The 21,066-nt window shown below is 38.0% G+C and overlaps 1 protein-coding gene across 1 annotated transcript in view; it reads left to right on the top strand.

The window, feature by feature from the left end:
- STYXL2 (serine/threonine/tyrosine interacting like 2) overlaps window positions 1-21,066 on the top strand; it is a 57,354-nt gene that overhangs the window by 19,069 nt on the left and 17,219 nt on the right. Inside the window, exons 3-4 of the mRNA XM_063446566.1 lie at window positions 15,017-15,111; window positions 19,408-19,639. Coding sequence (XP_063302636.1) covers window positions 15,017-15,111; window positions 19,408-19,639 — 327 coding nt within the window. The remainder of the gene's footprint in view (window positions 1-15,016; window positions 15,112-19,407; window positions 19,640-21,066) is intronic.

Here is a 21,066-nt window from a genome sequence, read left to right as displayed (position 1 = left end):
TTTCCTTTGGAGAAATCCTAATGCGAGTTTGGTGATTGGCCATTGGGCAGAGCGTGGCCTAGCGCCGATGTCGGGTAAGTGACTGAAGGGGTTTTAACCCCTTTAGCCCCGCGGGGGGGGGGGGGGGAGGGGGTGCACGACGTAGGGCGGCGCATTAGAAACCTATAGTGCCATGAAAACGGCTTTATTTTCCTGGCATTATAGGATCCCTTTAAGAAAAGAAACCTTTAACCTTAATAAAAAATCACCAATTATACATAAAATTAAACCTATATTAATGGCTGTAAAGATGGTATACTGATCTCTGGATAAACGTTTATGGGTTTAATTAGTGTATCCATAGAGAATGTAGTAACCAAAGGGTCATATACTTTGTATCAGAGACCCGGGTAGTGTATGCCAACATTAACTAAAAGCTAGATTCCATTCTTATAACTTATTCTAAAAGGACGTAGTATTATCATGTTAAAATAATTAGTAGATGTTTTAGTGATTATTTTATTTCCTGCTTTGGGCAGTGCAGCATTCAGAACACAATTTATAGAGGCCAATTATCATGCAAATTATAAACCGACGATGGACTGATTATCCCACAAACTGCAGGTTGCGAAGTAACAGACAATGATTGTTGAAATGTTTTTAATTCTATTCATTTCTGCCTTGCAGCCTCTTAGGTTTATAAAGGGTTTCACGAGAAATTATTGAATACTCAGTCTATTTTCTGATGGGTTTTTCATGGCGCGAAATCTTCTTCAGTTCTACTCGTTACTGATCTTATGAGGGCACTTTACATAATCAGGGGATTTCTCTAGATAACATTCAAACTCAATGGCCCAGAGTATATTACACAGCTTCCTCGTGTCAGATCTTAAGAGAACAAAGGCTGGATTTCAAATTAAAAAGAAACAAATGTAGCTACAATGAAAGGGAAGACAGAGACAAAGCCCAAATCTCTTTATCCGGTAATAAAAAGTGTGCGTTTACTGCAACCATCCCATCGACGTTTAAAACGCTTATTGACAATGCTCTAGCAGCTGACAATATTTCTAATTTAATGTGAATTCCCTTTCCTCTGAATCCAGATTTTCACTTTGATAACTTGTCACGCTCATGGAAAAAGCAACCCAGCGCTAATTAAAAACAAAAAGGTATGAGAATGAGAAGCAGGAAAAAAAACACAAAATATATTCAGCACATAGAATATATAAAGAAGTGACGTCCTCGGGCCAGGTTTGTCCACTAGGAGGTTATATGGTTTTCTCTAATGGAGTTTTGAGCTAACATCTCCATGGCCCCCGCTCTCGTAGGTTTTTTATGGCTGGGACGTCTTCTGTGTCTCTGTTTGTCTCAGGCAAGCAGTTTCTTGATTGGGCAGTTCTCTACACTGGCTCTGAGTGATAGGAGTGCAAGACATTAGTACTGTAGTTGCTGGTATCGATGTGTAATTACACGACAGTTAGAAAATTAGAGAGTTAGAAAACTAGCCGATTTTTTTGAATTTATCTGTTTTAGAACAGAACCGGATTAAGATTAACCAGGGCCTTAGGCAGTTTGCCAGTGGGCGCCCCCTCCTAGTGGTGTGTGTAAGAGTGTTTAATAGCAAAATGTTGTGTGTGTTGAGGTGGCTGAAAGCTGTATGAGGGGGGCACTGAGTGTGTCTGTGCATGCAGGTTGAGTGTTATGTGTGGGGGTGACTGAATTTTGTCTGTGTGTAGGAGAGTGTGGCTGAGTGGTGTGTGAATGTGTGTATGCTTGTTTAGTTTCCCATTATTTCAATATATATAATATTAGAGCAAATTAGCGTAACATTTTTATTTGTAATGTGATGTGTAGCTAGCATATAAATGTAGGATAAAACTGCAGTTTTGTTTATAGATTGCTGCTCAAATATACCTTACAAAATAAATTTTATTTTCTTTCACAAAATTACCATTTTTATTTGTTTTTTTTCCTATACAGGTGTGTTGAGTATATCTTGCAATATTGCAACCAGAGCTTTAAATATTAGCAATGAAATGTACGTTAAATAGTGTGGCAGGCCACCTCCCACCAATCGCTGCTTCCTTAGTGCTTACCGAGTACCATCAGACACCATAAGCACTGTAGTCCCCACTTCCAGCGTTGCAGCTTGGTTGGGGTCTCACTGTCCTCCACCCACCCTGGACCCAAGACCAGAATCCAGCTTCCAGTGGTCCTTGGTCCAGAGAGCACAGCAGGTTGCTCTTACAAAAGTAAGTGATTATAACCCAGAGGAGTATAGTGATATAGCAATCCTCAGGGTAGATAAAGCCGTTTCCCCCACACATGAGATGAGACTCTATGTTGAGGGTAAGCAGGAACTTGTTTAATGGGAGCCACAACTGGCCTTATATGCAAGTCCCCATGCAAGTTGCACTCCCCCTGGACCTGAGAGTAAACCACAGTATAAACAATTAAACAACCACATTGGCTCTCAGATCTAGGACACTCACATACATAATCAGATAATCCCTCCTCTGTACCTGAAAGATAATTGAGTCGTGGACTGTCCTAACTCAATTATCTCCAGGCAGAAAAACACCATTGTTTTAAAAAATCCCCAAATACCTTTAAAACATACAAAACCCCCACAAAACCCCACATCCTCTGATAGCCCTGATCTGGGTGACCAACATATCCAAAAATCACCCAGATCAGTTCAGAGGTGAAGGAATTTCCTGGAAGTCTTATTTTTGACTGACCGCACTCATGGTCCCATGCATAAAACAGTTCCAGAGAATCAGGGCTTGCGGTCGGTCTAGTTCGGTAGTTTGAAAAACGAACAAACTACCAAACATAGTCAATGTTCTTACCCTGGAGCTTGTTCCCCTCATCCAGACGAACAATTTTTTACCGAACAGTGCCCTTCTAAATTGTATAGAACTGAATGCAGGCAATGATGGAAGTCCAGCGGTGTTCGGGAGTTTCTGTGTCCGATTTTAGTTCCATAAGATTCACGCCCAAACACCTCTGCCTGCGTTCATGCAAACAAGATGGCCGCCACCTCGTGGTTGTCCCAAGGAATTACGGCCATCCAGACGAACAATTAGAACACTGCGGTGAGAAACGTGCCACGGTGTTAATAAGTGTTAACAAGCTCCCAGGTGGTCCCTGGTTCATGCGGTTGTTCAGTAGTCAAACGGGACAATGTTAGAATAGGAGAAGAATGCAATCTACTGAACAGAATAGCAAAAAGGCACCAACAAGGTCTTTGATGAGCCTTTTCGCATGGCCCATAGTCCTGAGGCAGGAGGCTGGCAAACAGGCCCCTCCAAGAACACGTGACGAGGTTACTTTTGCCACAAATAGTAAAAAATTTTGCCACTTTAGAATTTTACTACAATGAAGCTTGATGATGTCAGTGCGAAAGCTATCATTAACGCTAAGTCAGCGCAGTGTCTGGAACTCTGAAAGAGGAAGGCTTATCACTAGTTCCCTTTTTAATTTTTAATAATTTCTATTAGCAAAAACAATGAGCTGCAACTATTCAAAAATAACCAAACTATAGGAGATTCAGTCTCATCATAAATATATACCAAACATGTTTAGATTTTCACTAGCAAAGTACAGAGTCCTGCTCTGTTTATGTGTCGTACAAAAAGCATAGATGGGTGTCATAATTTTGGTGAATCATTTAATTTTTTTATTGTATGTACCTACTGGCCAAAAAAACCCAACGATAAAACAGAGGCAAGCGGATCAGTAATAGGTCCAGGATTTAAACGGACAAACGTTAATATACAAATGTAACTTTAAAAGTTTGCATTTCAATGAATGCGTGCCCTCTAGTGGACAGAAAAGGAACTATCAGCTGAACGGTTTCGGGTTATCACTCCCCATTAATATATTTGCAATTAAGTTTCTCTTCAGTTACCTCTGAATAGAGTAAATCATACTCTTATACTAAATCAATGTTGTATTATTAAAAAATGAGCATGCAGCGTGTTGTTCCATTATTTATAACATTTATTGTTTGGGAAGATTCATTATCTCCGCAGCAATCTGCTTCTATCAACTCAGAAAGAGAAACATCGGAATTATTGTCTTAACGCGTCTCTGTGAAGGTGTGCGGTGTGTTTCCTTTATTGAAAATAGAAAAGTCACTGCTCTGTTTGCTGTTTGAACACTAACAAAGCCTTTACGGACGTGTGGATTGTAGTGGAGTGCGGAGCTAAGAATAAGACGCACTTACCTTTGCAGCTCTTCTGTGTCCATGGCGACGCCATCTTCGTAAAATGTAAAAAGAACGGTGTATATCTGTGGAGAAATGTCATACAAGTGCGTGCACGCTTGGACATTACTTCCACAGAGCCGTAATGCTTGCATCCGCTTGCGTGTATTACGTTTTGCGAATTGAATAAATCTGTACGTTATATTCTAACTGTGCCAGGACGGCCAGTATCACAATGTAAGTGTGTGAGTGTGTGCATGCAGGGGCTTTGTTCTGTAATATTTGGTCCATTTTGGGGAGATATTTGTATCACCCAAGTTGTACTGTGATTGGGGTCGAATACTCTGGGGGTGGCCCTGACCATTAGGGTCACCCTATGGACCCTGACAAACCTTTGGAACCTGGTGCTGCTGCTCTAAAGCTAGTTTCGCCCTTTATGTCTAATGTGTCTCTGTGCACTGTAGACAGTTTTTTGTTCTTAGCTGACGGGAGTGTAAAGCGTTGCATGTATGGACGCCAAACACGTCAAGGTGCAAAGTGTCCATAGGTGCATATTTTCATTGTGCTGTAGTAACACATGGTTAATTCAGTCATGGTTGCTATCTGTAAGCTTAAACCAGCCTGGCCACCCTCGTCTGATCATTAACATAAGCTTTTTCACTCACCCGGCTACTTCCTATTGGGTTCACGTTTCCCTGTAAACTCGAGAGAAAGTTGTGCATGAAAATCCAGGTAAACGAGTCTGAGATCCTCAAATTGCCATGTGCAGCAGCAACAATTATCCTACGTTCTAAGTCCCTTAGATCACATTTCTTCGATGTTTGGTTTGAGCAACTCAACCTCTTGACCATTCCTTCTTGGAGTAAGTTGCTGCTGTATAATTAGCTGATTAGATATTTCATGTAACAAGCGAGTGTTAATAAAGTGGACACTGAATGTATTTTCTTTTTTTTCTTTTAAACTGTTTCACGTGTTATTCTATAACTGACCGTTCTCCTATCAAGCTCCACCTTTTTACCGTACAAATATCTGTATTTGATATATTTATATATATGTATATATGTATATGTATTTGCTTGCTGATTTTTTTTTTGACTTACCTATCTTTGGAATGATGTCATACGTCTCACCTCATGTACCAAAAATATGAGCAATTTTAGATGTGATGATTTTCACTATTCAATGAGTTTTCGGTTTCAAGTTAGGAGCAATCAGGTAAAGACTATATATCCTTAAATTGGAATTTAAAAAAAACAAAACATTTTTTATTTTTTAGCAAAGATGATTCTGTTGAATATCCTGTTCTGCAAAGAACATGCTGAAGTAATAAACTATTCAACTCACACTGAGAAATCAGAATTGTATATGCAAATGTATGCAATTATTCATTGAGAAACATATTAAAAGTGGAATTAAACATGCAAATCTATTCAACTTGTATATGCAGAGAGATATACTTAATTAACCTATTTAGCTCATGGTTAGTTGAACATGAAGTATTATGAATGCAAAATTATGAAGCATAGAATATTTGCATATTTTTGCATATGTACATGTAGCCCTTTATTTGAATATATAAACAGATGCATAACTTTACATATCTATCATACAGCAGAACAGGTTATGTGTCTTCACTGGTACTTTTTCCATATCTTTCTGTAACTAACATTTTACAAAAAAACAAAAAACTGTAGAATTATTATTTCAATATTAAAAATGAATAATGAAATAAAAAAACAAACAAAAAAATCAAACAAACCTCCAAAGGTTTGTTTTAATATTTCTAAGTTCAATTATAGTGCCTTACTCTTTTTATCTATTTTTTCAGTTTCTTTTCAATCGTTTTTTTTTTTTCTCTGTGCTTTTTTTATTTTATTTTTTATGATTCCGGAACATTCTATGTTGAATGCACGCCTGTCAAGTGATCAAGAGATTGCGTTATTTTGTTAGAAACAGTACACGTCTATGAAATATATCCTATTAGCTGGCGTAACCTTCCAGCACAGGGGGGAATTACGGGTGACCTATTAAAGGAGAACCTTTGCCACTGCGGGGATTGGAGGACTAAAGCACCCATCACCCTCAGTCTTCGGCTCAACGATGTTAAGTCTTTTACATCGAGCAGTGATAAACTCATGGCTAAGCCATTAAAGGGTTTCAACGCCTAAACGTTACACGAAAAGTCGGCAATGAAATGGTTATGTATCCCTCAATAGATTCCCCAGATATAATGCCCTGTAGGTTTGCTTTAATCTCTTTCTGGTTTCATATTGTATGATTGGAGAAGCTAGACTTTCCTTTTGTTTCTGCGTGTTTTGTTATTTTTTTTTCTTCTGTTGTTCGATATCTGTATTTCGATGGCGAAGAAAAAAATAAATGTAAAAAAACTGCGCAGCGTTTTACTGACTATGTTATGTAAACAAAAAGGTGAATTCATTTCAGACGCAGATGCCAAAAAGATTTCGGAATAGGTGCAGGGAGAAAATATCCTTTTTTTCAGTTCTCTTTGTGTATGCTGTTGACGTTTCCTAGCGGCAGCGCAGAACACATTTAAATATCCTTTAACATTGTTTACAATTATTTATTTCAGAATTTAGGTTTATGATAGAAATAGAAGCAGAGGGAGGAAGGGGAAAAAAATGGTCGCAGTTTATTGAAAATTCCTTTTTCCACTCTCCCGTCCTTTTCTGTCTTATTTTTTTTTAATAGAAATGCGCTTTATTCGGTTTTTATTCTCTTTGGAGAGAGTGCGGCTTAAAACACAGAATGAAATGTCCATCTTATAACTCCCAGAATGCTTTGGGAAAGACATGACAAACGCTAGGTCTGATGATCCTCCCCCCCCCCCCCCCGACCTGTATCCAGATGGCTACTCCAGTATCGATCCGTTGGTAATATGTAACATGATGGATGTAGACGGTTATTTCTGTCACCTTGGATACAAGAACCACCAGTCCTCACTGATTGAATCCCTTGCCATTATTTCCACTGCAGAAACAGTTTTTTTTTTATTTATTTATCCTTCTGATGTGTTTTCATACCAAGGTTGTGTACATCGCTGATTGCTGAGCTTTGCGTAGAATTGGAGGGTGGAATGCAAACAGAGATCGGATACAAGGGACAAGAACACAGCTATGGGGCTTTTGTTGCAAAAAAAAAGCCATTAAATAAAAAAATGGAAAGGAATTGAATGATATAATCAGCTAAGATTAAAATGAATGGATAAACCTTGCAGCAACTACCAGGGTGATAAGAAAAGGAAGAGAACCTTATGATCTTAGTGGTCATCTACACAATCTATAATAACATTAAAAAAAGACTTATGTCCTTGCTAAATGGTATAATTATTTATATAATTCCAATTTAATTAGAAATAGTCAGAACGTAACATCTAAGATTTTTCCCTTATTTCAGTGTGTTATGGAGAGATAGCACAACGTTACGCATTTATAAATAAACAGGAAAATACAGAGATATAAAATAATTAACTTTTATACGCAGGCATGTGTTTGTAGACAAACAAACACACGTGATATCCCTCTTTGTTTAAAGGGACACCAATGGAGAGATTTATCAAAGTATTCTGAACAGTGTATTTTTTGTCCCTAATCTGTTCATATTTATTAAATTGTTCTAATAATGGTAAAATATATATATGCATATTGTCTGCCTGAAACTGTGATATTTTGGGCCTAAAATATGCATTTTGGAAAAGGCCAACAAATTTAGTGTTGTGGGAAAAAGAGAAATGAATCATAAAATAAAATAATGGGAAGAATATTAAATCTGTTGCATCAGTGGAAAAAACAATGTTTATTTTTTTGGTACCCAAAGACAGGTACCATTTGCATCTCATCCAAAGTCCTTTATCAAACCTTTATAAAGTCTTTGGAGGAGACGAAAACATTAACAGTTTTTTGGGACCAATAAAGGAACATTGCCTGAAGCAGTGCCGGACCATTTAAAATATATTTTATGAAAAAAACAAAACATATGACAAAGATGATTGGCTGAGGGAGTCGATCATTTTACTCTTTTTACAAGACTCAGGTACCCCAGCATTTTTTTCCTTCCCTGTTCTATCACTTTAGAGTAATTTCATTTCAGTGAGGAGCCTATTTTGGGGGGATCACAGTTGTTACACCATCTTATAAAAAACATGTTTGTCCAGGCACCAATAAAATACATTGTCTGGCTCTAGTAAACTGGCGTGTATGTCGGGATATAGAAAAGATATAAAAGACAAGCTACCCACATGTTGAAGAAATTATTATAATGCTCTGAAACATATATTGCTAAATAAGCAAAAATGTCTACTTTCGTATAAAATGTATAAGATAAAACAAAATAAAACAAACACTTGTATTTAGAGGATGTCTGAAAAGTAACGTCACAAACTAATACGTTTCATCCTTTGGGATATTTTCTATATCCTTATATTTTATACTGTAGGATGAATGTTCTTTTGTTTTGTTCGTTTTATAGATTGTATTATTTGAGAGGAAAACAATTATAAGTTAATTGTTTGGCCTTATTCCATATGAGCATCCCATGTGCATTTTCCCACAAATTTCTGTTCCTCTTTTGTGATGGGTGAAGGGAAATTTTTTTTTTGGTATATTTTAGTTAAGTGGTTTCAAATGAACAAAATAACGTTCGTCTTTCATGCACAGATATATTTTTTGGTTTAACTTTGTGTTTGTGAAACGTGTGGGTTCTCTTAAATTCTTGTATATTACATGGTATCTTTTTATTTTAATTAAGATATGTGTGTAAGCGCAATGGGTTGGCTGTTTTAATACTGCTTCCGTACTGTGCCCATGACCCTCCCAAATGGGTCACCGTAGGAAATTTTGAACATTATCACATGTCGATGAATGTCCAACTATAAATTCAAAAATATTGTTCTTCTTTTAATTTTAGTTTCTTGGTTTTGGTATGAAGTATCCGCAGACAAATATTATTTTATGAAACACCAAATTCTGCCTAAAATAGCATGTGGTATGCACGTATACCTCTCATAAAAATCCCTGAACTAATAACAAACAAATCAGACTCAACAGAGGGACGAAATCCAAATGTTAAAATCTAGGGAAAGTACCATATCTGTCTGTCTGTCAGTCTGTCTTATACCTCTATGGCACGATATGATACATACTGTGTCCTATCAGAATCTGTAACAAGCTGAGTGCGTTTTGCTACATTTTCTTTCTAAATACATACAAAGAACAATCTATTAACATTCTCGAGAAGCTGATTGATTGTGTAATATTGTACGAACACTGTAATCTTGGGCCTTTTTCTGTAGGGCAGCATTTTATATTTTGCTTTAGGACCTGTGTGGCCGACCGGCGTTTTTCTATTAATGCATTTAGTCCTGGGAAGCACCAGGGAATTGGCACTTATTTTCTAAGCTGTATTTCATGCTGTGAGGTGGTCAAGTACGTTGGTAATTTTTGAAGACATTCGTTATATATCATTTGTGACATTCGTTATATATCATTTGGTGACATTTCCCAGTATATGTGTCATTATAGGAACGTTTTAATATATATATAATTTTGAGGCAATTTTCAGAATGCTTGTTATTTTGTGATTATTTTTTTTTTGCCAAATATGTTCAAATATATTTAGCAATTTGTTGGGTCCTGAATGGATTCATCGATTTAAAAAAAAAAAAAAATATGCAACATTATTCATTTAGAGACCAACGTTAACATGTAATATGTGTGTACCTAGCAAACATATATACTAAAAACAGCAACATATGCATTCCTGGGTGTACTGGCAATCTACAATTCCATTTTAAGTCATAGACTCGACTACCTGTAATTCTGGAGTAGTGGAACGTTTGACTGGATATTAAAATATGCGTTGCCCCACTGGAGGGAGATTAGAAAGTGTTCCCTTACTCCGCGCCCATGTGTTTAATACTGGTTTTCTGTTGTGTAAGTCAATAATTTGCTTTAATATTTTTGACTATGATTTCCAAATGATTTTATGATTTTGGATTAATCCTTAAAATTATTTTTTTCAACATATTAAAATATCAAAAAATATATCATGGGGGGGCGAAGCCTTGCAGCCAAGCCAACCGGTCGCACATTTTGTGAGCTCCATGCAGACTGACTCTGAAACAGCTATTACTACACAATACTGCTGTGAATTTTGCCTACCGTGGTCTCCCGGAGTTGAGAGACAGCACCTGCATGTCACCTACCTATGTTGCTGATCGAGACCGGCGGCATTCTCCAGAGGCCTACTTACAGTGACCACGACGATCCCTCAGCTCATTGGCACACACCTCCTATGGGGACCTAACTTGTACTCTCCACACCTCTGGTTTCGTGTCAGGGTAGTTCCCATTATCTGACAGGCGTGGGCTAAGCACTCTAGTCTTAATACTCACCCCTAGACCCACGTCTTGCACCATTTCTGTGGGCCCTAGCTTTACATGTTATATCCTTATCCTCACGTGCCAAGCCGCATGTTCTACTGCTATTTTATGTGTCCTCTTTTTACCCCCTGAATGCTACACAGGCATAACGACCCTTTAAAACCAAAGAGGGCACCTAGATACACATAGCATGCTAGCTTAACACTTGGCAACTCTACATAACTGCATAATCTTCTTAGGCTAACTATGTAAGCATTGATACTTACCTACCAGGTGTAAATGCATTCTACTTTCCTAAAAATATATAAAAAAAGGCAACTTCTTCTTATGCCATGACACTGTATATGTCTATGAGTTTGCAATAAGCTTGCCATTGTTGTTGTGGCATCACAAGCCTGTATGTCATTCCTTGCACTATGAAAATAAAGTATTTAAAATATATATATATATATATATATATATATATAATATAGAAAAAATATCAAAATATTTCAAAATTATTTTTTTTTATAATATTAAATAATTTTAAAAGTTTATCCAAAAGTATTAAATAATTTGGAAAGCTTATCCAACAATATTAAATTGAGGCCAAAGCCTGTAATAACGTAACTTTATTCAGAGAATATAAACACAAATATGTTTAGACCTCAAACCACAGGGCAACTGTTCAATTGCTTAAAAAAAATCTAAATAAATGTAACAAGCCCACTTAGTTGACAAAATGATTCATCCATCTGTTTATATAACCCAGAATATAAATGGAATTGTAAATAAGCACACATTGACTGGAAGGTATTTAAAGGACACGTCCGTTTGCGAAAACCCAATAATATTATCATTGTACCAAGCAGGAAGAGAAGGCAGGGCCATATTAACAGCCTTATGGGCCCCTGGGCAAAGCAATGCACTGGGTCCCTGCCTATGCAACCACTCACAAGAATAAAAATGTATATTAGCGATAAAATTAAGCTCATAATTATTGGTACCTCCAACAAAATCAGTGTTTAAACATTAAAAAACATGCTGTCCCAGCCCTAAGCTTGCAAACCATCCTGAAACGGCCGGGAGTCTCCAGGAATCGAGTTCACTCACCCGGTCTCCAAACTTTAATATCTCCCGAAGTGACATTTGTTATATAACATTTGTTATATATTATATTTTTGCGTACAACATCACAAAACAGAGTCGGAACATAATACATATACAAACAAGTTTTCTGGTGTCCATACAAGATCTTGTCCTATGTGATTTTACAGAATATTTTACAGAATGTAATTATAAAGCCTGTACGTAGCAACATATATGTGCAGTAGTGAGTAGTTTCATCCATGAAAAAAACATGCATTAAACTTCTAAGTAATAGAAGGTTACTTATAAAATCCCATTGAATGTCTGGGGACGTCGTTGTTACTTCATACAACATAAAGGCCGTATTTCACTTACTGATGTTTAATTAAATGACAGATCAATATCAATACATGTGCTATACTCACTGTCTCTGGGTTTATGCTTGCAAGATCTGCAGTTGAGCCCAGTGAGGATTTTAGATGGTGGGGTGTTAGACTCCACTGCCCACTTAGCCCCATATACTGAACCCCTATCCTCTGAGACATGATGCCCTTTCAGTACCGTAGTCCTATAGAGACATGTATTTGTAAAATTAAAACCACTTTAAATATACTTATGTAAAAACATATTAAAGCTTCTAGTTCAATTATAAAAAAAAAACAGGTGAAAAGATCACAATAGAAATGACGATGATATCTGAATAACAAACTGGCAGGGGGCTGACCTCCTGAACCTTATGCATGAGCCTCCTCTGGATGTCTGCATCTCATGCAGGGTAAAATAAAATGAGAACCAGCGGTTTGTCCGAGCAGTTTTATAACAGCAACTTCACTCTTTTCTGATAAAAATACAATGCAATTGGTTGTGAAGCTTGCAATCTAGAGTCAATGTCCGGTGTCCCTAGAGATTAATGTCTTACCTGGCGTCCTGACGATCTCTTTAGATTTCATAGAACCGACTTTGGTGCATTTGTACAGAACTCATTCGATCTTCTGATTTGGAAGCTAAATCTGCAGAATCTCTCACCTCAAACAATCATTTCTGCAAATAGAAACTGAGTTTTTGACACGGACAGAGGATTTTTCTAAATCTTCAACTTAAACATGCACAGTGCAGTCACTCTGCAAAAAGAGAAGGCATTAGATCTTTTTTACTTGCTCAGTATGGATGCATGGAGACCAATTCTAGTGGAAAGTTTTAAAACCCGGAGCAAAGAACGTTCCATTGGTTCGTAACACTATTAGAACGTTGCCCTAGAATTGCTCTTTGTACATAAATTCCCCGCTGCCCTTTTAATATCTGATGAAACAACAAAGGGTTGTTTATAGTAAAAATGCAAGTGGTAAGGGACCTAATTTTTAATCAAAGAAAAATTAATTGCCAAGTAGTCTGTGATTTCCTTCAACAAGCGTGTCCTAATTATTTTGGATAGGTTTTGATGTCATTGAGTGAAACTTTTAAGAAACAACTAGATTACTGAAGAAATATGTTCCTCTCTTCCCGCTCATACTAATTCTCTGATTGGCATTTCTGTTTTAGTTCTTTGCCCACTGCCTATAAAGTAGTTTTGGTCCACAGATAATGTGTGTTTAGTGGTAAGTTAAAAATGGCGAGCAGTGTTCCGCAGCCCATTGTACAAGACACTAAATCGGAGGCTTACTCGTTAAGCCGAGATTTGTAACAAGGCAATTGCAAATATTACGCCACTTCAATCAAGTTGGAACAGTACAGCCGAAAATTTGGACCACTCTTGTCAGTTCTCTACAGTTTCTGGTTTATTGTATCAACATAGATATGTATACAGGAAGAGTTGGGGTGAGAGCGAGAGGATACATTATACTTCGATTAAATGTAAATATACAGTGGAAAGGAGAAAAATGTGATAAAACAGATAAAGGTGTAAGAATTAATTTGGACCAGGATAAGCTTCGATATTTGTATTGTATTAGTGTGTCCTTTCAAAGTACCATTGTGTTGGTCATTTCTTTCCCCAAATCAATCTCTTGTGCAATTCTAATGTGTAAAAACAGTAGCTGATAAGGATTATCTAATACTTTTCTGTATTTAGCGTTAGTAGTTAGTAGTAATGTACTCCTCGAATAGCAAGTGAATTCCCTAATTGGACCCATTTTAGTTTGTTGACTGAGCTCACATTAAATATAATATGTGCTATTTTGTGCATATGAAATTTGCATGTGCATTTTAATTACTGTTTACCACAGCAGCGCAATTATATTCAATATCATATTTTTTGATGGTTAAGGCACAAGTAAATATTTGTTCACTCACTGATTCCTTTTCCAGTTATTTTAGATGTGGCTGTGCAGGGCAATTGCGGCCTCTTGAGTTTAGCTCCACCGAGCTCAACAAACCAGGAAGTGGCAGGACTGGTTGTCTGACTGACAGCCGGGAGGGGTGTAACAAGATTAATGTCAATGTGTTAATTTATATTGAAATCTGCTCTTTCTGTAAAATGAAAAAAAGAGGACACAACACACATAAAGCATTATAGTAATATAAAGTGCTTTAGGTGGGCCGGAGTGTCCCTTTAAATGCCGTGACCATAGAAGTGAATTTATATTTTACAACATGAACATAGATCAACCAAGAATGCAATGCAGGTAGAATTCCTACTGTACATACTAGGAATAAAACCTTATATAACAAAATGCTTTTGAACTTCAAAACTTGTGCAGGTGCATTTTTTGGTTGGTTACTCTTTGTTTGCCTTATGTTTGCAACACAGCTTTTTTTTTTTACACATGAGACCTCTGGTAAGCACTTTCAAAATCTTGTAAAATGTATTTATGGTGTGTCAGGCTTAGAGGGAAACTCTCGTACTTCTGCTAAATGCAGCTACAACCAACCGTCAATCAATCAGGAAGACTGATCACTACTAGCGTGTGTGCGTATGACGTGCGGTGTGTATGACTGGTCACATGCTTTTGCGGATGACATTGTTAGTACAATTCATAGATTGTAGACTAGATAATACTTGCAGAAGATTGGAACATGTCCCGATGTGTGTTACAATGAGGATAAAAACAGTTGATTAGCACAGTATTGGTACTAAAAATTAACTATTTTCCTTGATAGAGAGATTTGTATCTTAGTAATTAGTAAAAGACTAGAGGTAAGCAACCGTCAGTACTCCAAATGTTGTAGACTACCCTGGTGCTTTGCCCGCAATATGGTTGTAAGAGTATTATGGGAGATCCACAATACATGGAGTGCTGAAGGTTGCCTACCCCTGGACTAGTATAAAACATGATGAACAACTAAAGAATTTAAATCTGTTATGTATTGATCTAATAATTAATCAGGTCCGTCTCCTACTTTAACCTGTTCTATGATATCTACAGCTTCTCCATGGTATCAGACGCGTATACGGAGAGCATCTTTATGGAGCCCATCCACCTCTCTTCAGCGGTGGCTGCTAAGCAGATTATCAATGAAGGTAACCCATTTAATGTAGATACATTCTCCTACTACACACCTGTGTCCATACACCTGTGCCCATTGGTGCTTTCCTTCTTTTGACGTTAAAAGGTCTAATGTCTTAACATAAGATGAGTGGGAGTCATTTAAAAGCTATGGGATATGCTTCTTGGATTTTATTGCTGTAAGAAGCCACGGATTGCAGAGAAATGAAAGCAGGACTACCTAAGAGGAGAAACACATACACTTATTTAAAATCAAAACTTTGGTTTCTTGAGGTCCGTTCACTAAAGAGCACGATGTCATCAGATGATAATTGACTGCAACAATTAGATAAATACATTTCACATTTAGATGAACTGCGTATTTTATTTAACTCCAACTGATTAGGCCATGTCATGCCTCAACTCATTGTCAATGTCAATCCTTATTTGTGATTTGATTCCTTAATATTTTCATCCAATCAGAATGCATTCAAATTATTTTCACTGAACAGAAAATACGTAGATTAGCGTAATTAAGACTTTCACAAATTTCCTGAAGCTTTAAAAGTGAAAAAAATGCAGGTTGAACAATTATCATTCACATTAGAATGTCTCCAAATGTGCTGTTTTAAAAATACTTAACTACAACTAGTACTGTCTGAAAACCCCAAACCCTTTCCTCTGTATTGGATAAATCTTAAACAGTCATTCCTAACCCCCAGTCACAATGTCCCGTATCCAAAACGTGTATTCAACAACAAGTAATCTCTCAGTATTCTGAAATTTGTTTTCAAAAGGATTCTTCCTGAGAAAGTCTGCATTCATACTCAAGGTCAAAGAATGATGTCGCTTCACATTTCTTGACAATAACCAGTTTGGGCCTCAATTTGCAGGCATATTATGGATAATTGTGAGCTGGAAGCATTAATTGTGACGTGTTACATCTCTGCAGACCAAGGACCCGGTGAAGGACCTGGTGAATAAAAAGGAAGTAACCTTGACAGTATGACAGTGTAATAAATGTACTGGTAGAAATGCCCTGTGCAGAGGACTTGTTGGAGAGACAAATTGGGAAGGACAAGTCTTGTTGTCAATGCAGCTGGACAGAAGAAGATAACTTTTAACTTTTTTTTTATCTCAATCCACAAGCGTGGGATATATATACATACATGACCCAATGCTCATAGAAAAACACACGTTAGCATAGAAATAGATTGCACAAATTTCAAGTGGACTGAGGGTTTTTTGTGTTATAAGGATATATGTTATAACTTGTATAAGCTTAAGAAGGTAGACAACGTAGTATGCTCGGATATTAACAATAAAGCTGAACAACAATAATTTGAACTGGACCATGTAAATGCAAAGTGACACAAGGCAGAAAACTCGTGGCCTAAGTAACCGTGTTGCAGTAATTTGTCCCTATAGCAGTAGGGAGAATAGACCAGATGCCTGTGACACTGTCCTGATCTTGGAGCTGAGATCAGCCAGTCCCATCTGAGTGCCAAGAAAAGTCCCACGCTCCACTGACCAGCCAGACCACCGGGGAATCAGGTACACACCAGCGCTCCAACTGAAATGGACTCAGGCTCCATCCAATCCCCGCTACCTCCAGGCGCTGCACTATTGAGTAGAAACAGGGCCTCTACAATGCAGCTAGATCCACCACTGTGCAGGACCCAAACCTTCGGTAGGGAAGTTTATAATGAACTGCGTGCTCTCCTCGTGGGTATGGAAGCAGAGGGTAGTGTCTGCTGATAGTTGCTTTACCCACTGCGGCAGGTTCTTGATCTGTTCTTGATCCTTAAACATGATAGGATAAAGTTTAGTTTTAACCAGAAAGCGGTGAACACCTCGTCCAACCGAGCCATAATTGGAGACACTAGGCCTTGGGTGACGGAGAAGCATGTAGCATTATGGATGTTACACCAGACAATGTTTCACTCAGCTGTTGAGGGCCTCAGTGGCACTGACGATATGAAGATACAGTCGAGGATAAGTGAAGGTTAGTGTACCAGGATAACCCTTACTGGCAGTCAGAGAAATGGGACTCTGTTCTGACTCAAAAATGGGGGAAGATCGGCTGCCTCTCCCTCACCGGTGTTGTCAAAGATTGTCCCCAAGGAGCTCTGCCCCAGATAAACAGAGTATCTCTAAAACACTTAGTCAGTGAACCAATATAAAGGATGTCCCTTAAAATTGAAGTACCCAATGTCTCCAGGAGTGGCAAATTGCAGAATTATTTCAATTTCAATTGAGATGCTTAAAATCTTTTAACTATTTGAAAAGCAGAGAGAAAGCCATTTACTTAATTCTAGAACCTTAAGAGTTAAAATTAGGTTTTCTATATTCCTGGAAAGGGTTAGATTAAATTCAGGGTTTTTAATTTGGAAACCACCCTATTGCAAGAGAATAAACACATTCAAAAGATCATCCCGAAACACGTGGAAGACTTTTTGATTTTTTTCTGAACAGCATGATAAATTGACCAGATGCAATTTATTGGTGAAAAGATAGAAAGAAGAAAAATCCATAGGTTTATTAACTAAACCATAAACCTTTTGGAATGAACTATGGAGTTGCTACATTTGTGCCCTAATAGCGGAACTGGTAACACATATGAATTGGAGATATTTGGTTTGAAATTCAGCTATTTTGGTCTAAATGGTGTAAATTCTCTAGAGCCGTGGTTCCCAAACCAGTCCTTATGGCCCACCAACAATCCAGGATTTTTGTATTCCAGTGGAGAACCTGACAATACCTGGACAGTTGGTGGGTCGGGAGGACTGGTTTGGTAAAAACTGTTATAGTGAATTCAAGATAATTCATGGCTCAGTGTATGACCATGTTGTAGCATGACATCATAATATCACTAATGTCTTACCAATAAGATCACCATTTACCTCTTCTGTAAAATGCTCTAGAGCAGGCTCTAATATAATAAAATATGATTAAATAAAATACAATCTAAAATAATATATAAGCCTTTTCTCCTGATGCATATTTTCAAAAATATATTCTACCGGTGATGCACATTGTATAGCACCACACTATCTACACATTAATATATTATATGTTTCTATTCATTATAAAACAGGATATGTGCTTATCTCATAAAAATTTTTTTAAAATTGTTATATTCACTAAACAGGAAAATTATGGTAAACTGAAAATAAAATATAAACTCCAATCAAGTAAGATATATATGGTAATTTGAAAAGATTTTGGTTATTTTGGTGTGATTTTAGTAAATAAGTTGTTGTTTTTTGGTTTGTTTTTTAATTTCCTCTAATTCATTGTTTTGTGAATATGCTATTTGCCATAAAATGTGTAAAGTAACAGTACAAGAGCAGAAATCTTAAAAAAAAAATCAAAAAAATCCTTTATTATCATGTTCATACTTGTATTTATAAAACAATGTTATTTAATTTCAATTTTATATACATGGCAATTTATATCACATTTTATAATTGGTGTAAACGTTATTAAAGGAGCACTCCAAGTAGGAGTGCCCTGGTGCCCTCCCAGAATAAGTAATCAAACTGTTTGGAAACTTACCTGGGGCAAAGCTTTACAGGGAAGTGCTCATTGGCTGAGAGCAGGGCGTAGTTCAGTAGAACTAATGGAAGCTTCTTGCTCAAGCTTCCAGCTACACAGGAGATGGTGGTGAGTGCCCAGCAGATCCCAGGTAGATTGTCAAATGGTTTGACTGCTAACACTGGGAGGGCCCCAGGACACTCCTGGCACCAAAACTACTACAGTGGGCTTCAGAGATTACGGTGCTTGGAGTGTTCCTTTCAACATTACTGGGTAGGTGCTAACTCCTTGAACTGCCATTTAGACTCGTTCATGTTGAGTTCACTAATAGTTCCTGATGCTGGGGCAAGTTTTGCCAATCTCTAGGTAGGCATGAAACTCCACCTTAAAGTGATGTCAATGCATTATTCCAGGTAACATAGTTCATTGCACGTAGCTTGCCCCAAGCACATGAGCCAGTCATGCCTGTTGCTCGAGTTCCAGCTTTACTTCCCTGATGGTGACCCTAAATCTTAGTACCACACATGATTGGCAGAGTGGCATGCAAAGGAGCAAGGAAAAGAGATCAATAATGACAGTGTGGATCTCCTGCTCCCTCCTGCTAGACAGACAAAAATAAAAAATAAATAACTTGAATTTTTTTACATTGAATTCCTTCTGGATGAGTCAGGATGGCAATGTTTTTGAATAGACATTGGAAAAAGCTTTGCAGTTTATTATCGTTTATTTATTTATGTATGGACAATCTGTGTGATCTCCCAGAGCCTCTCACTATTGGTGACCTTCTGTCCTAGAGTTGAAACACAAAGAGGTCAAAGTGGACACTGTATGTCCGCGGATGTTGGAGTCGGCAGAGCAGCTGCTTGTGGAGGACCTATACAACCGTGTGAAGGAGAAGATCGATGACCGAAGTTTGTTCAACACTCCCTGTGTGTTAGACCTGCAGAGAGAGCTCCTGAAAGACCATCTGGAATCACCACTGAACTGTGTAGACGAAGTTTGGCCCAATGTTTTCATTGCTGAAAAGTGAGTTATAACAATTAACTGTATCATAAGGTTATTTAAAGTTTAACTTTTTTTTGCATTAATGCTGCTGTAAGTAGTCGGAAGGGGTGCTCACACTTTATGGCAATGTTGAGGCACTAAGGACCTTCTTTGATAGTGAGCAGGTAAGTCGTTGTTTTTGTTTTGTTTGTACATTGTGGCTGAATCCTGTAGTTCATGCTGGGTAGTCTGAGACCATGGCTGTTACGACACTCACCGCCAGGTAGATAAAGCTGCCATTTAGTGAATAATCCCCTTCTCCAGAAATGCAGTTTTAATTCAGCCGATCGTCAAACTCCCGAACGGAGCATACGAACGCGGCAACTCCCGATCAGCAATTCAGTCGAACTCCTTCCACAGCTAGAAATAACAAAAGTACTGTCCCAATAATAAATCCCTCCACAAACGAGACCAAGCTCCGTCTTGGAGGTCAAACAGGAATGTTTTTAATGGGGGCTACCTGCCCGGTATTTATGCGGGTCTCCACAAGGTGGACACTCCCCTAGGGGACCTTGTGGAAGACTGTAAAACATATTGGACAGTAGCCAATCGCAGTGGCTTCAATATAAGCCCTTCCCATCTTACCCATAAATCCTTCTTCTCTATCCTGGAGATAATTAGGAAGAAACCATTTTAAAACACAATAAGAAAAATACAATAAAATACATAATTTCAGAAATACCGAATGCATATGGTTCGTGTAACGTATCCCCAGATAGCCTGGATCTGAGTGCATATTTCTACCGAATAGCGCTCAGATCCGATGTACCTAGTTCAATCGCCATGGAGTCAAAGTCTTTCACAAGTCCTTCGGTATACGAATGACTCCATGGGACGGCTATCTGGGTAAAGTCCATACGAATGTTAGAAACTCCCGAACTGACCGGTGTTCGTACGCCTCGACGAAATAGAAGGCGGGCGGCGACTTCCAGCGGTGTTCGGCAGATAAAGTATCCGTTTTTAGTTCCATAGGATTTACACCGAACACCGCTGATTCTCCTTGTGTCCCAAAATGGCCGCCGCCTCGTGGTCGGCATACGAACGACAACCACCCGTACGAATGGAATGGAGAGGTGTCTGCGGTTAACCGCAACGTTCTAATTGAGGCCAATAGGTTAACCAGCAGCACACTCCTCTCCTGGGTGGCAGTCCGTTCGGTAGTTTCAATCGGTATTTGGGGAAACACACGAACAGGGGCATACGGACAGGAAATCCAGCGAAATTAAGGCAAACAGACGAATCAGCAATATAAGTCTATACAGATGGATCTGTCACAATGGCTAATATACGGTTATTGTAAACTTTCAGCAGAATAATATAAAGAGAGATTTAAATGATATTTAACTATGCTAAGTGCTAAACACCAGGCAGCGTGCAATATCTTTCCATATTAAAAGGCAAGCAGTCAG

This window comes from Pelobates fuscus, chromosome 1 (assembly GCF_036172605.1).
Source record: "Pelobates fuscus isolate aPelFus1 chromosome 1, aPelFus1.pri, whole genome shotgun sequence".
NCBI classification, from domain to species: Eukaryota; Metazoa; Chordata; class Amphibia; order Anura; family Pelobatidae; genus Pelobates; species Pelobates fuscus.
Note: the sequence above shows the minus strand (reverse complement) of the source record. Positions and strands in the feature narration are given on the sequence as shown.